The 12,500-nt window shown below is 44.0% G+C and overlaps 1 protein-coding gene across 1 annotated transcript in view; it reads right to left on the bottom strand.

The window, feature by feature from the left end:
• LOC138864584 (uncharacterized) overlaps positions 1–12,500 on the bottom strand; it is a gene marked incomplete at its 5' end in the record, with an annotated part of 52,221 nt that overhangs the window by 27,221 nt on the left and 12,500 nt on the right. The window contains 1 exon segment of the mRNA XM_070132385.1: positions 9,145–9,403. Within this exon segment, the coding sequence (XP_069988486.1) occupies positions 9,145–9,403 (259 nt within the window).

The raw sequence follows: 12,500 nt of genomic DNA, 5'->3' as shown, positions 1-12,500 counted from the left end.
GGCCATTTTATTCTACATTCAACAAAGTTACATATAATAGACAAAGTCTCCTCAACCAATGAACAGGGTATTTGGGGTTTCTCTCTGTGCGTGCGTCTCACTTTCTCTCTCTCTCTCTTTCTCGCTCTTTCTCTTTCTCTTTCTCTTTCTCTTTCTCTCTCTCTCTCTCTCTCTCTCTCTCTCTCGCTCTCTCCCACTTACTCTTACTCTTCCTCTTCTTCTTCCTCTCCCTACCTCCCGACTTCCCTCCTACTCTTCCCTCCGGTTAATTTTCAGTATCTAACCAACATCCAACTCCCTTAGTCAGCCACCGGAGCTCCATGACATCACCCCCCTCCTCTCCTTCTCCCTTAAAGGCTACATCATCCCCCCTTAGGCTGCACATCCACCCCCTCTTAGGCTGACATATCCCCCCCTCTTAGGCTGCACATCACCCCCTCCCTTGGGCTGCACATCACCCGCCCTTGGCTGCACATCCCCCCCCCTTAGGCTGTACATCACCCCCCCCCCTTAGGCTGCATCACCCCCCCCCTCTTAGGCTGGACATCACCCCCCTCTTAGGCTGCACATCATCCCCCCCTCCTTTTAGGCTGCACATCCCCCCCTCTTAGGCTGCCCCCCATCATCCCCCTCTTAGGCTACATCACCCCCCACTTAAGGCTGCACATCACCCCCCTCTTAGGCTGCAAACATCACCCCCTCTTAGGCTGCACATCACCCCCCCCCCCACAAGGCCAAGCAAAGGGCGCGTACATGTCTCCATTTCACCTGCTTATGTAAGGGTCTCCTATCATCGCTTTTCTCTGACCCCTTCCCTTCTCCCACTCTCCCCCCTCCCCTATCTCCCTTCTGCTTGCACCGTCCATCCTCTCTTTCTCTATCCTTCTTACAGACACCTATCCTTGCCTACTTTGTCCTTATGACCCCCTTCTTAATTTTCTTTCTCCCTTCTACTTTCCTTCTTTCATCTTTTCTATTCCTCTATTCCTGCATCTTTTATCCTTCACTTCCTTGTCCCTATTTCAATCTCGACCCTTGCTTACCAAACTTATTCCTCATTTTCTCTCCCTCTCTTCTCCTTCTTTCATCTTTGCCCTTCCTATTCCTCCCTTCCTACCTCTTTCTCTCCCTCCTCTCCTATACCCCCTTAAACCCTTGCTTATCATACTTATCTCCCCTTTTCTCTCCTTTCTCCTCCCCTTCCATCTTCCCCATTCCTATTCCTCTCCTCCTCTTCCCCATTCCTATTCCTCTCCTCATCTTCCCCCTTCCTATTCCTCTCCTCCTCTTCCCCATTCCTATTCCTCTCCTCCTCTTCCCCTTCCATCTTCCCCATTCCTATTCCTCTCCTCATCTTCCCCATTCCTATTCCTCTCCTCATCTTCCCCATTCCTATTCCTCTCCTCCTCTTCCCCTTCCATCTTTCCCCCTTCCTATTCCTCTCCTCCTCTTCCCTTTTGTCTCTCCTTCCCCTTCCTTCAACTCCCTTCGTTTCCTCCCACGAATATTCCTTCACGATTCCCACTCGGTCCGTCGGTCGAGTATTCAGAAGGATAGGCAGGCAGAGCAAGATGGATGGATGGAAGGAGATAGAGATAGATGGAGAGGGAGGGAGAGAGGGAGAGAGGGAGAGGGAGAGGGAGAGGGAGAGGGAGAGGGAGAGGGAGAGGGAGAGGGAGAGGGAGTGGGAGTGGGAGAGGGAGAGGGAGAGGGAGAAAGAGAGAGAGAGAGAGAGAGAGAGAGAGAGAGAGAGAGAGAGAGAGAGAGAGAGAGAGAGAGAGAGAGAGAGAGAGAGAGAGAGAGAGAGAGGAGAGAGAGAGAGACCGAAAGAGACAGAGAAAGAGAGACCGAAAGAGACAGAGACAGAGAGAACGAAAGAGAAAGCGAGACCGAAAGCGAAAGAGACAGCGAAAGAGAAAGAAAAAGACAGAGAATAAGAACGAGAGAACGAGCGAACGAGCGAAAGAGCGAGCGAGCGAGCGAGAGCGAGAGCGAGAAGGCTTATCGACCCCGGGCCCTCAAAGGGAATATACAACAAGTTGGAAGCAGTAGTTTTGTCTCCCCGAGGGCCGCTGTGTTGATGTGGGATCGGGGCAACGCGAGAGGGAGAGTTCCTTGCTTACCGTGGGAGATAAAAAGAATAATTAAGTCTTAACGGTTTAACTTCTTGACGGGGGGATGAGAGAGTGAGGTTACGGACTCGCCAGACGCCGACTCTCCCGCTGCTGTACGAGGCGGAAAAGGCAGTAAGTAATCGTAATCATGGACGTGGAATACTGATAATCACGATGGCGGCGAGAAAGGCGCGAGAATACGAGAACACAGCGGGGTATTTCGAGAGAGTTTCCTCGCTAAAGAAACTTACAAGAATACAAGAATATTGTGAGGTATTTTGAGATAATATCGACACAAAAGAGATATAAGAATACAAGAATATTGTAAGGTATTTTGAGATAATATCCACACAAGAAACTTACAAGAATACTGTAAGGTATTTTGAAATAATATCGACACAAAAGAGACATAAGAATACAAGAATACTGCAAGGTATTATGAGAGAGTTTCCTCGCTACAGAAACTTACAAGAATACAAGAATACTGTAAGGTATTTTGAGATAATATCGACACAAGAAACTTATAAGAATACAAGAATACTGTAAGGTATTTTGAGATAATATCGACACAAGAAACTTACAAGACTACAAGAATATTGTAAGGTATTTTGAGATGATATCGACACAAGAAACTTACAAGAATACAAGAATACTGTAAGGTATTTTGAGATAATATCCACACAAGAAACTTATAAGAATACAAGAATACTGTGAGGTATTTTGAGATAATATCGACACAAAAGAGACATAAGAATACAAGAATGCTACAAGGTATTATGAGAGTTTCCACGCAACAGAAACTCACAAGAACACAAAAAAGAGATAAAACAAAAAATAAATAAAAAATAAAATAAAAATAATAATAAATAAAAAATAAAATAGAAATGATAATAAATAAAAAATAAAATAAAAATGATAATAAATAAAAAATAAAATAAAAATGATAATAAATAAACAAATAAATAAATAAAATAAGAATAAAAAATAAAGGACCGGTGTTTTTAAAGAAAGAAACTCTATTTTTCCCACCAAGGCGCAGCGACAAGGGGGACAACACTGAATAAAACAAGCTCAACAAACACACAAACACACTTCCAATCTCACAAAAAAACAAGATCAATAAACACCCCCCTTCCCTACCTCCCTCCCTCCCACTCCCGCCCTCCCTCACCCCTTCCCTCCTTCCCTCCCTCCCCCTTCCCTACCACTCCCTACCACCCTCCCTTCCCTCCCTCTCCCTCTCCCCCCACTCCCTCCCTCCCACCCCACCCACACACCCCCTCATTCAATTCCCTTTTAATAAGAAAGAGAAACGCGAATGATATTGTTACTTCAAAAAAGAAAAAAAAAAAAAAAAAAAAAAAAGAGAGAGAGAGAGAGAGACAGAGAAACGCCCAGAAACCGCCACGTACGGCTTGGATAGAGCAATTTACCCTTTGCATATAAAGTAGCTTTTTGATTGGCAAGCCGCAGCCTCACCTCTTATTCAAGAATGTAATTAATTTAGTTTTGGGAAGGAATTCCACGCATCCTTTCTGGGGGGGATATTTCGAATTATACGCAAAAAAAGAAAGACAGAAAGAAAGACAGAAAGAAAGACAGAAAAAGAGACGAAGAAGAGGAAGAAAAAGAAGAAGAGTGAAAGAGAGGGTCACTGTTTGTGTATTTGTTTGTGTGTTCTTTGTGTTTTGGGATGCAGGTGTGTGTGATTTTTTTTTCTCTTTCGCTTCTCTTTCTTTCTCTTTCGCTTCTCTTTCTCTCTCTCTCTCTCTCTCTTTATCTCTCTCTTTCCCTCCCACCTTCTCTCCCTCTCTCTTTTTCCCTCTTACCCTCTCCCACTCCCCCTCCCCCCCTCTCTCCTTACCCATCCCTCCCCCACTCTCTCCTCCCTCCCTCCCTCTCTCTCTCTCTCCCTTTCTAATTCTAATTATTCATCCGCCTAACAGCCCATCTATTTGTCTCTCCGCCTGCCATTCACCCAACTATCTATGCCAATATCACCATCAAATGTGTCAACAAGAGCAGACTATGAATGCTTTGGGCCTTCTCCTGCACCAGGCACAATATTCGCCGGGTAAACACCAGCGGAGAAGGGGGGGGGGGAGAGGCGAAGAGGGGAGGAAGGGAGAGGGGGACGAAGCGAAGAGGGGAGGAAGGGGAGGAAGGGAGGAAGAGGGGAAGAGGCGAAGAGGGGAGGAGGAGGGGGAAGATGCGAAGAGGAGAGGAAGGGAGGGGAGAGGGGGAAGATGCGAAGAGGAGAGGAAGGGAGGGGAGAGGGGAAAGAAGCGAAGAGGGGAGGAAGAGGGGAAGAGGCGAAGAGGCGAAGAGGGGAGGAAGGGAGAGGGGGAAGAAGCGAAGAGAGGAAGGGAAGGGACGAAGCGAAGAGGGGAGAAAGATGGGAAAGAAGGCAAAGAGGGGGAAGTGGGGAGGAAGGGAGGAAGATTCGAAGAGGGGAGGAAAAGGAAGAAGACTTTGGGTAGAGGAGTATGGGCAGGGATGATAAGAAACAAGGGAGAGGGAAAGGGGAAAGAGAAAGGGAGAGGGAAAGGGGAAAGAGAAAGGGAGAGGGAGAGGGAAAGGGGAAAGGGGAAAGGGAGAGAGAATAAGGGAAGGAGAGTGAGAGATAGAATAAATCCCAGAATTAGGAAACTGAGTACCAGGTAATCTTCGACCAGACAGATGAAATCGGAATACAAAATGCAAGCGGAAACACAGAGGAAAAAGACGAAAAGCAAAAAAAATGGAAAAAATAAAAAAAATCCATGATGCATAAAGTGTTACTTGATATATTGTAAAATAGAGGAAAAAAAAACACGAGGAGGGAGGGAGACAGAAAGATGGAGAGAGAGAGAGAGAGAGAGAGAGAGAGAGAGAGAGAGAGAGAGAGAGAGAGAGAGAGAGAGAGAGAGAGAGAGAGAGAGAGAGAGAGAAAGAGAGTGAGAGAGAGAGAGAGAGAGAGAGAGAGAGTGAGAGAGAGAGAGAGAGAGTGATATACAGATAGATAGATAGATAGATAGATAGATAGATAGAGAGATGAGGAGGAGGACAGAATAAAAAACAAAAAAATATATATATATATAATCTCAAATTCGCAATGACTCCCAACACGATACCTACCTTAAATAAACCTCAACAGAACGCCACAGAATACTAAGGATCTTATGCATACTCCGAGCATGTAAACTTGAATTTGAAAAAAAAAAGAAAGAGAGAGAGAAAAAAAAAAAGAGAAAGAGAGAAAAAAGAAAAGAGAAAAAAGCGAAAAACTTTCCCCACTTATTTGCAAAAACAAAAATTCTTCAATTACCCGAGGCGCTTCCGCGGAACGAAGGGAAAAAAAATCCAATTTTGAAGTATTTGGAATCTGTTTTTTTTTTCTTTTCTTTTTTTTTTCCCCCAACGTGAAACACAAAGTTAAAAGGGAGTTATGATGCTCTTCCTAACCCGAAGCTGCAGTTTCTGTTGAATCTCACGTAAGAAAAAAAAAAGAGGAAAAATAAGAAAGTATAATATAAATGACAGCTCTCATCGGCGACTTCGAGATCCGCAGAAATGGAGAACCGCGATCGGGAATCCGCACGCACGCCCCTGCAGACAGAGTCGTTTCGCTGGCATGGCGGGCGGGGTCGCTGCCTCCTCCTAGGGGTTCTCTTTCACACACACACACACACACACACACACACACACACACACACACACACACACACACACACACACACACACACACACACACACACGCACACACACACACGCACGCACACACACACACACACACACACACATATATATACACACACATATATAAATATGTATGTATGTGTATATTTATGTGTATATGTGTATGTACACACACACACACACACATACACACACACATACATACATATATATATATATATATATATATATATATATATATATATATATATGCATATATATATAATATGTATATATCACTGTTAATATATATACACCATACAATATTACAATACATGTGCAATATTATGTGTAATAATAATAATATCAATAATAATAATAATAATATATATTAATATTAATAGTAATAATAACAATAATAATAATATTAATATTATGTGTGCGTTGGTGCGATATGCGTGGTTGTGGTGTTTGATCCCATACTTGGCATAAGCACGGCGAGCGCCGTCTACGCATCCGCTCACCGCATTTTACTACCCATTGGACGGCTGGCTCCTGCAACCGCTTATTTCCCCTTTTATTCGCGACTCCAATCCCTGCAGATCCCGCTCTCCGTCAGATCCAAAAGGACGCCGCCGCAGCCACTTTGATCCTTTTACCCGGCCCGTAATAGACACTCAGACACCACCACCTCTAAGAGATAAATAGCTCAACTCTACGGGGAGGCCCTGCCATATTTCACTATGTCCGCCAATGACCGGTTCCAAGCCTATCTCTCTCTCCCGTCCATCGGCTTCGGATGAGAGAGGAGGCTGCAGATCAAAGGGACAGGATAATTATATCTCTAATTTCCTGCTGTTTGATTTCTCTTAGTCCGAGAAGAGAAGAAAAAAAAACCAAAATCGTGCCATTGCTTCGGTTATAATTCTTAGTACATTCGACCAGAAACCTGCAATAGGGGCTTAAATTAACGAAATTCCAGTAAAAAAACAAGTGACTAACGGAAAGGAGGCGAAGAGGCACATCGGAAACCATTTCTCGAAAAGCGAAAAGGTATTTGGCAAGAAATCTGATCACGTGTTTCGCCCTATTTCGAGGGCTTTTGCCTCTAATATAGGGCGCTATTATGCGAATTTCTATTACGACGCGAGAATAATTAGCACATCAATTCTGATACAAGTGTTATTAATTTCACATTATGCGATATTACCATACTGAGTGTCCCTCCTCTCTCTCTTGCTGTCTAAATTACTACGGAAGTTTCACCAACGGTTTGATAGAAAACATTAATAGATACCAAACGCACGGCAAAACAACGCCATTGCCTTTAGCGTCACATCAAAATCATAATTACTAAGGATTTCACTGCAAAAGATAAACAAAAACAATTCAGCGGAAACAAGAGCTTTTGATTTTAAAACGGCGATAGCATATCTACCTGTGTCTATGTTTTCCTCGGTCTGTCCATGTGGATATTGTACGTCAAGCCATAAAAAAAAAAAAAAAAAAAAAAATACATGAACAGTGCTTCACTTTATCTAAAATCATATTTCCCTGTGCAGAAATTTACTGAAATACTGATCTATTTCACGATTTGCAGACAATGAGCGCTTGCATACCTCTGCTCTGATCCGTATATTTGCATAAATAAGTAAATATATACGTAGAGGAGGGAACAAATACTAATATTTGATGAAGTCGAGAGGATTCGCGAGTCTATATTTTCCTTTCGACTTTTTAAAATTTACCTCCTTCTTTTTCTTTCTCTCTCTCTCTCTCTCTCTCTCTTTCTCTTTCTCTTTCTCTTTCTCTTTCTCCCTCTCTCTCTCTCTCTCTCTCTCTCTCTCTCTCTCTCTCTCTCTCTCTCTCTCTCTCTCTCTCTCTCTCTCTCTCTCTCTCTCTCTCTCTCTCTCTCTCTCTCTCTCTCTCTCTCTCTCTCTCTCTCTCTCTCTCTCTCTCTCTCTCTCTCTCTCTCTCTCTCTCTCTCTCCCTCTCTCCCTCTCTCCCTCCCTCCCTCCTCCCTCCTCCCTCCCTCCCTCCCTCCCTCCCTCTCTCTCTCTCTCTCTCTCTCTCTCTCTCTCTCTCTCTCTCTCTCTCTCTCTCTCTCTCTCTCTCTCTCTCTCTCCTCCCTCCCTCCCTCCCTCCCTCCCTCCCTCCCTCCCTCCTCCCTCTCTCTCTCTCTCTCTCTCTCTCTCTCTCTCTCTCTCTCTCTCTCCCTCCCTTCCTCCCTCCCTCCCTCCCTCTCTCTCATTCTCTTATTTTCTTTCCCTATTTCCGTCCCTCTGGTTTCTTTCTATATCCCCCCCCCCTTTTTTTTTTCATTTTTCTTTTTTTTTTTTACAGAACGATGGTAGGTTAAATCAGTATTCCAGCAACGCGAACCAGGGGGCAGTGCTGAACAAAATTGCCCTCGGGGAATTTGCTGAGTGTTTCTGATGCCATCGGTTTTTTCTTCTCCGTCTGTCTGTCTCTCTGTGTCTGTCTCTCTCTCTCTCTGTGTCTGTGTGTGTCTCCATCTCTCTGTGTCTCTGTCTCTGTGTCTCTGTCTCTCTCTATGTGTGTCTGTGCCTGTCTCTCTCTCTCTCTCTCTCTCTCTCTCTCTCTCTCTCTCTCTCTCTCTCTCTCTCTCTCTCTCTCTCTCTCTCTCTCTCTCTCTCTCTCTCTCTCCCTCCCTCCCTCCCTCCCTCCCTCCCTCCCTCCCTCCCTCCCTCCCTCCCTCCCTCCCTCCCTCCCTCCCTCTCTCTCTCTCTCTCTCTCTAACTCCGACTTGGTTTTGATTTGAATTTTTCATCTTTATCACTCTCCCAATAATCTATAACACCATCACTGTTCATCACAATACCGAGTGTTGTGAAGCGAGACAAACCCCTCTGCTATCTCCCTCCTGCTACACCAGTCAAGTAAAACAAGATCACATTATATACAAAATGCCCAACAACACACCAGAGAAAGAAGTAAAGAAGACACAGAAGGAAAATACGATTAAGAAATAAAGAAGACAAGGAAAATACGATTAAGAAATAAAGAAACAGAAGAAAAATCCGATTAAGAAATAATTAAGAAACGGGAGAAAAATCCGATTAAGAAATAAATAAAAAACAGAAGAAAAATCCGATTAAGAAATAAAGAAACAGAATAAAATAAAACAATCAAGAAATAAATAAAAAACAAGAAAAACCCGACTAAGAAATAAAGAAACAAGAAAAAACCCAATTAAGAAATAAAGAAACAAGAAAAAACCCGACTAAGAAATAAAGCAGAAACAAAAGAAAAAAAACCGACTAAGAAATAAAGAAACTGAAGAAAAAAACAATTAAGAAATCAAAAACCTGAAGAAAAATCCAAGAAATATAGAAACAGAAGGAAAAAAAACAATCAAGAAATAAATAAAAAAACAAGAAAAAATTCCTCCTCGCACATTACCTGCGATGTAGATGAGGATGGCGCCCAACACGACGGCGATCGTGATGAAGATGATGGCGGTGCACCTCCAGGAGCAGTGGGGGGAGCCTTGACCCCCCCTCCCCGCACTGCTGGAGGACCCCCCCACCCGGCCGGGCCCAGGGCGGCGGAGGTTGTTCCTGACGGGTAACACGGGCGCAGGAAGACCCCCGCCGAAGGGAACGTTGTACCTGCGAGAGGAGAGAAAGGGGGCGGCGTCAGACGGGGGTGGTGGAGAGAAGGGTGAGAGGCGGGGGAGAGGGGGGTGGGGAGGGGGTGTGTGGAAGGGGAGAGGCGGGGGAGAGGGGGGTGGTGGAGAGGCGGGGGTGGTTTAGAGGCGGGGGAGAGGAGAGAAAGGGGGCGGCGTCAGACGGGGGGACTGGAGAGGCGGGGGAGGGGGGTGGAGAGGGGTGGTGGAGAGAGAGGCGGGGAGAGAGGAGAGAAAGGGGTGGCGTCAGACGGAGGTGGTGGAGAGGCGGGGAGAGAAGAGGGGGCGTCAGACGGGGGAGTGGAGGAGGCGGGGGAGAGGGGGTGGTGGAGGCGGGGGAGAGGAGAGAGAAAGGGGTGGCATCAGACGGAGGGTGGTGGAGAAGGCGGGGGAGAGAAGGGGGGCGTCAGACAGGGGTGGTGGAGAGGCGGGGGAGAAGGGGGTGGAGAGGGGGAGGTGTGGAAGGGGAGAGGGGAGGGGTGTGGAAGGGGAGAGTGGGGGAGGGGTGTGGGAAGGGGAGAGGGGGAGGAAGGTGTGGAAGGGGAGAGGGGGAGGGTGTGGAAGAGGAGAATGTAAGGAAAATGTGGAAGACGAGAATATGAAGAAAATGTGGATTGGAGGAAGGGTGAGAAAGATGTGGAAGGGGAGAGGGCGGAAGATGTGGAAGAAGAGAGGAAGAACGGGGAAGAGATGAGGAAAGAATGAAAATATAGGAGGGAATATGATAATGGGAATGAGGAGGAGATGGAGGGTAGGAGAGAGTGAATGAGAATGATGTGGAAGAAGACAGAAAGAAGGGGGAAGGGAAAGGAGAGAAAGGAGGAGAAAGAAGACAGAAAGAAGAAGGAAGAAGAGAGAAAGAAGGAAGGAAGAGGAGAGAAAGAAGGGGAAAAGGAGAGGAAGAAGGAGGGAAAGAGGAGGAGAAGAACGGGGAAGCAAGAGAGGGTAAGGAAAAGAAGCAAGGAGAATAGACTAAGAAAATGAAAATTTAGGGAAGGGAAGATTTAAGGGAGACAAGAGAATAAGAGAGAGCAAAAAGGTAGGGAAAGGTGGTAAGAAGAGAGAGAGAGAAGGAGAAGGAGAAGAGAGGGAAATGGTGATAACAGAGAGGCGAGGAAGGGGAAAGAAATAGTGCAAAAACTGATAAAAAGGTGTGAATGGCGGAGAGCAAACATCATTTTGAAAAGAATGGGAGGAAGAGAAATGGAATAAAGAGAGAGAGAGAGAGAGAGAGAGAGAGAGAGAGAGAGAGAGAGAGAGAGAGAGAGAGAGAGAGCAGAGAGAAAGAGTGGAAAAGTAAAGAGAAAAATAAAGAAAAAGAACGGAAGAATAAGAGAAAAAATGAATTAGAGAAGAAAAGAAAATCAAAGAAAATAGTGGAGGAAGAAGAGAAAAGAGAGCAAAATAATCGAAGTCGAGGAACACAAAGAAATGAACAAATAAAACAGAAAAAAGCAAAGAAAGAGAATGGAGAAAAAAACAAGAAAAGAATCCAAAAAGGGAGACAGAGAAAAGAGAAGAAATCAAATCAAATCAAATCAAATCAAAAGTAAATTAAAAGGTTAGAAAAAAAGGAGAAAAATAAAGAAAGGAAAGAAAAGAAGAAAAAAACAAAAAAGAATCAAGAAAATAATCCAAGAAATAGAAAAAATAAAAAAAAATAAAAAAATCGAAAAAAGGAATTTTAAAGATTAGAAAGAATATAAAAAAATAAATAAAAAATCCAAGAGAAAAACAAAAAAATAAAGACAAAAAACGAAAAAAATATTAAAAAAAAAATAGAAAGAAAAGATTAAAAAAAATCCAAGAAGAGAAAGAAGAAGAAGAAGGAAAATAAGAAGAAGTAATTCCAAAGGTTAGAAAGACGGAAAGAATTGGCTGCCAGTCGGAAGGAAAGAGTAAAGAATGGAGACATTAAGGGAAAGAATAGAGAAAGGGTAATGGAAAGAATGACAAAAGACGACAAGGAAGAGGAAGAGAATGAAAGAATGGAAGGAAAATATAGTTCGGATAAATCTGGAATGTAGGAAAAGGACGATATAGAGTATAGATGATGATAATACCAATGATAATAATTGTAATGATGACAATGATTATAATAATAACAATGATAATAATTACAATAATAATAATATTGATTAAAATAACTGATAATAATTACAATAATAATAATATTGATTATAATAATAATGATAATAATAATGATATCAATAATGACAACAACAATAATATTAGTGATATTAATATACAGAATGATAATGATGAAACAACAATAATGATGATAAGGTTTCACAATAATGCATGAAATAAAATCATGAGGAATTAAATACACTCCAAAACATATAAAACCCCCCCCGCACCCCCCCCCCCCACACACACACATGCGAGAGAGATAAGACACACGCACGTACATAACAAGCAACCCCCACCCTCTCACCCCACCCCTCTTCTACCCCCTTTCTATTTCCCTAAACTCCCCATAGCCCCATCTCCCATTCTCCTCCCTCTCTGCTTCATTCCCCCTTTTCTATATTCCTGTTTTTCATTTTAACCTTGCTGCTTCTCCCTCCCTGTTTGTCTCCCTCTCTCCTACTCTTCCCCTCCCTCCTTTCCCTAGTTCCTCTCGCTCTCCATCCTTCCCCCTGTTCACCTCCCTCCCTCTTTCTTTTTCATTTTCTCTCTTCCCATCCCCATCTTCCTTCTCTTTCTCTCCACCCCTTCCCTCTTTTTTCTCTCCTTCCTCCCCCTTCCTCTCAATCCCTCTCCAACTCCTCTTTTTCCCTTCTTTTTTCCTCTCCACCTACCCCCTCTTCCTTTCCCCTTCCTTCTCCTCTTCCTCTCCCTTCTTTCCGACCATCTACTCGGCTACACACGCCTCTTCCTCTTTTCTTGTTTTCTTTCTCCTTTTTTTCTCTGCTTCTCTTGACATTTTTCCTTCTCTCTCTCTCTCTCTCTCTCTCTCTCTCTCTCTCTCTCTCTCTCTCTCTCTCTCTCTCTCTCTCTCTCTCTCTCTCTCTCTCTCTCTCTCTCTCTCTCCTTCTTTCTACACACACACACACACACACACACACGCACACAAA

This window comes from Penaeus vannamei, chromosome 17, assembly GCF_042767895.1.
Source record: "Penaeus vannamei isolate JL-2024 chromosome 17, ASM4276789v1, whole genome shotgun sequence".
NCBI lineage: Eukaryota > Metazoa > Arthropoda > Malacostraca > Decapoda > Penaeidae > Penaeus > Penaeus vannamei.
This window is presented reverse-complemented; position numbering and strand designations above follow the sequence as displayed.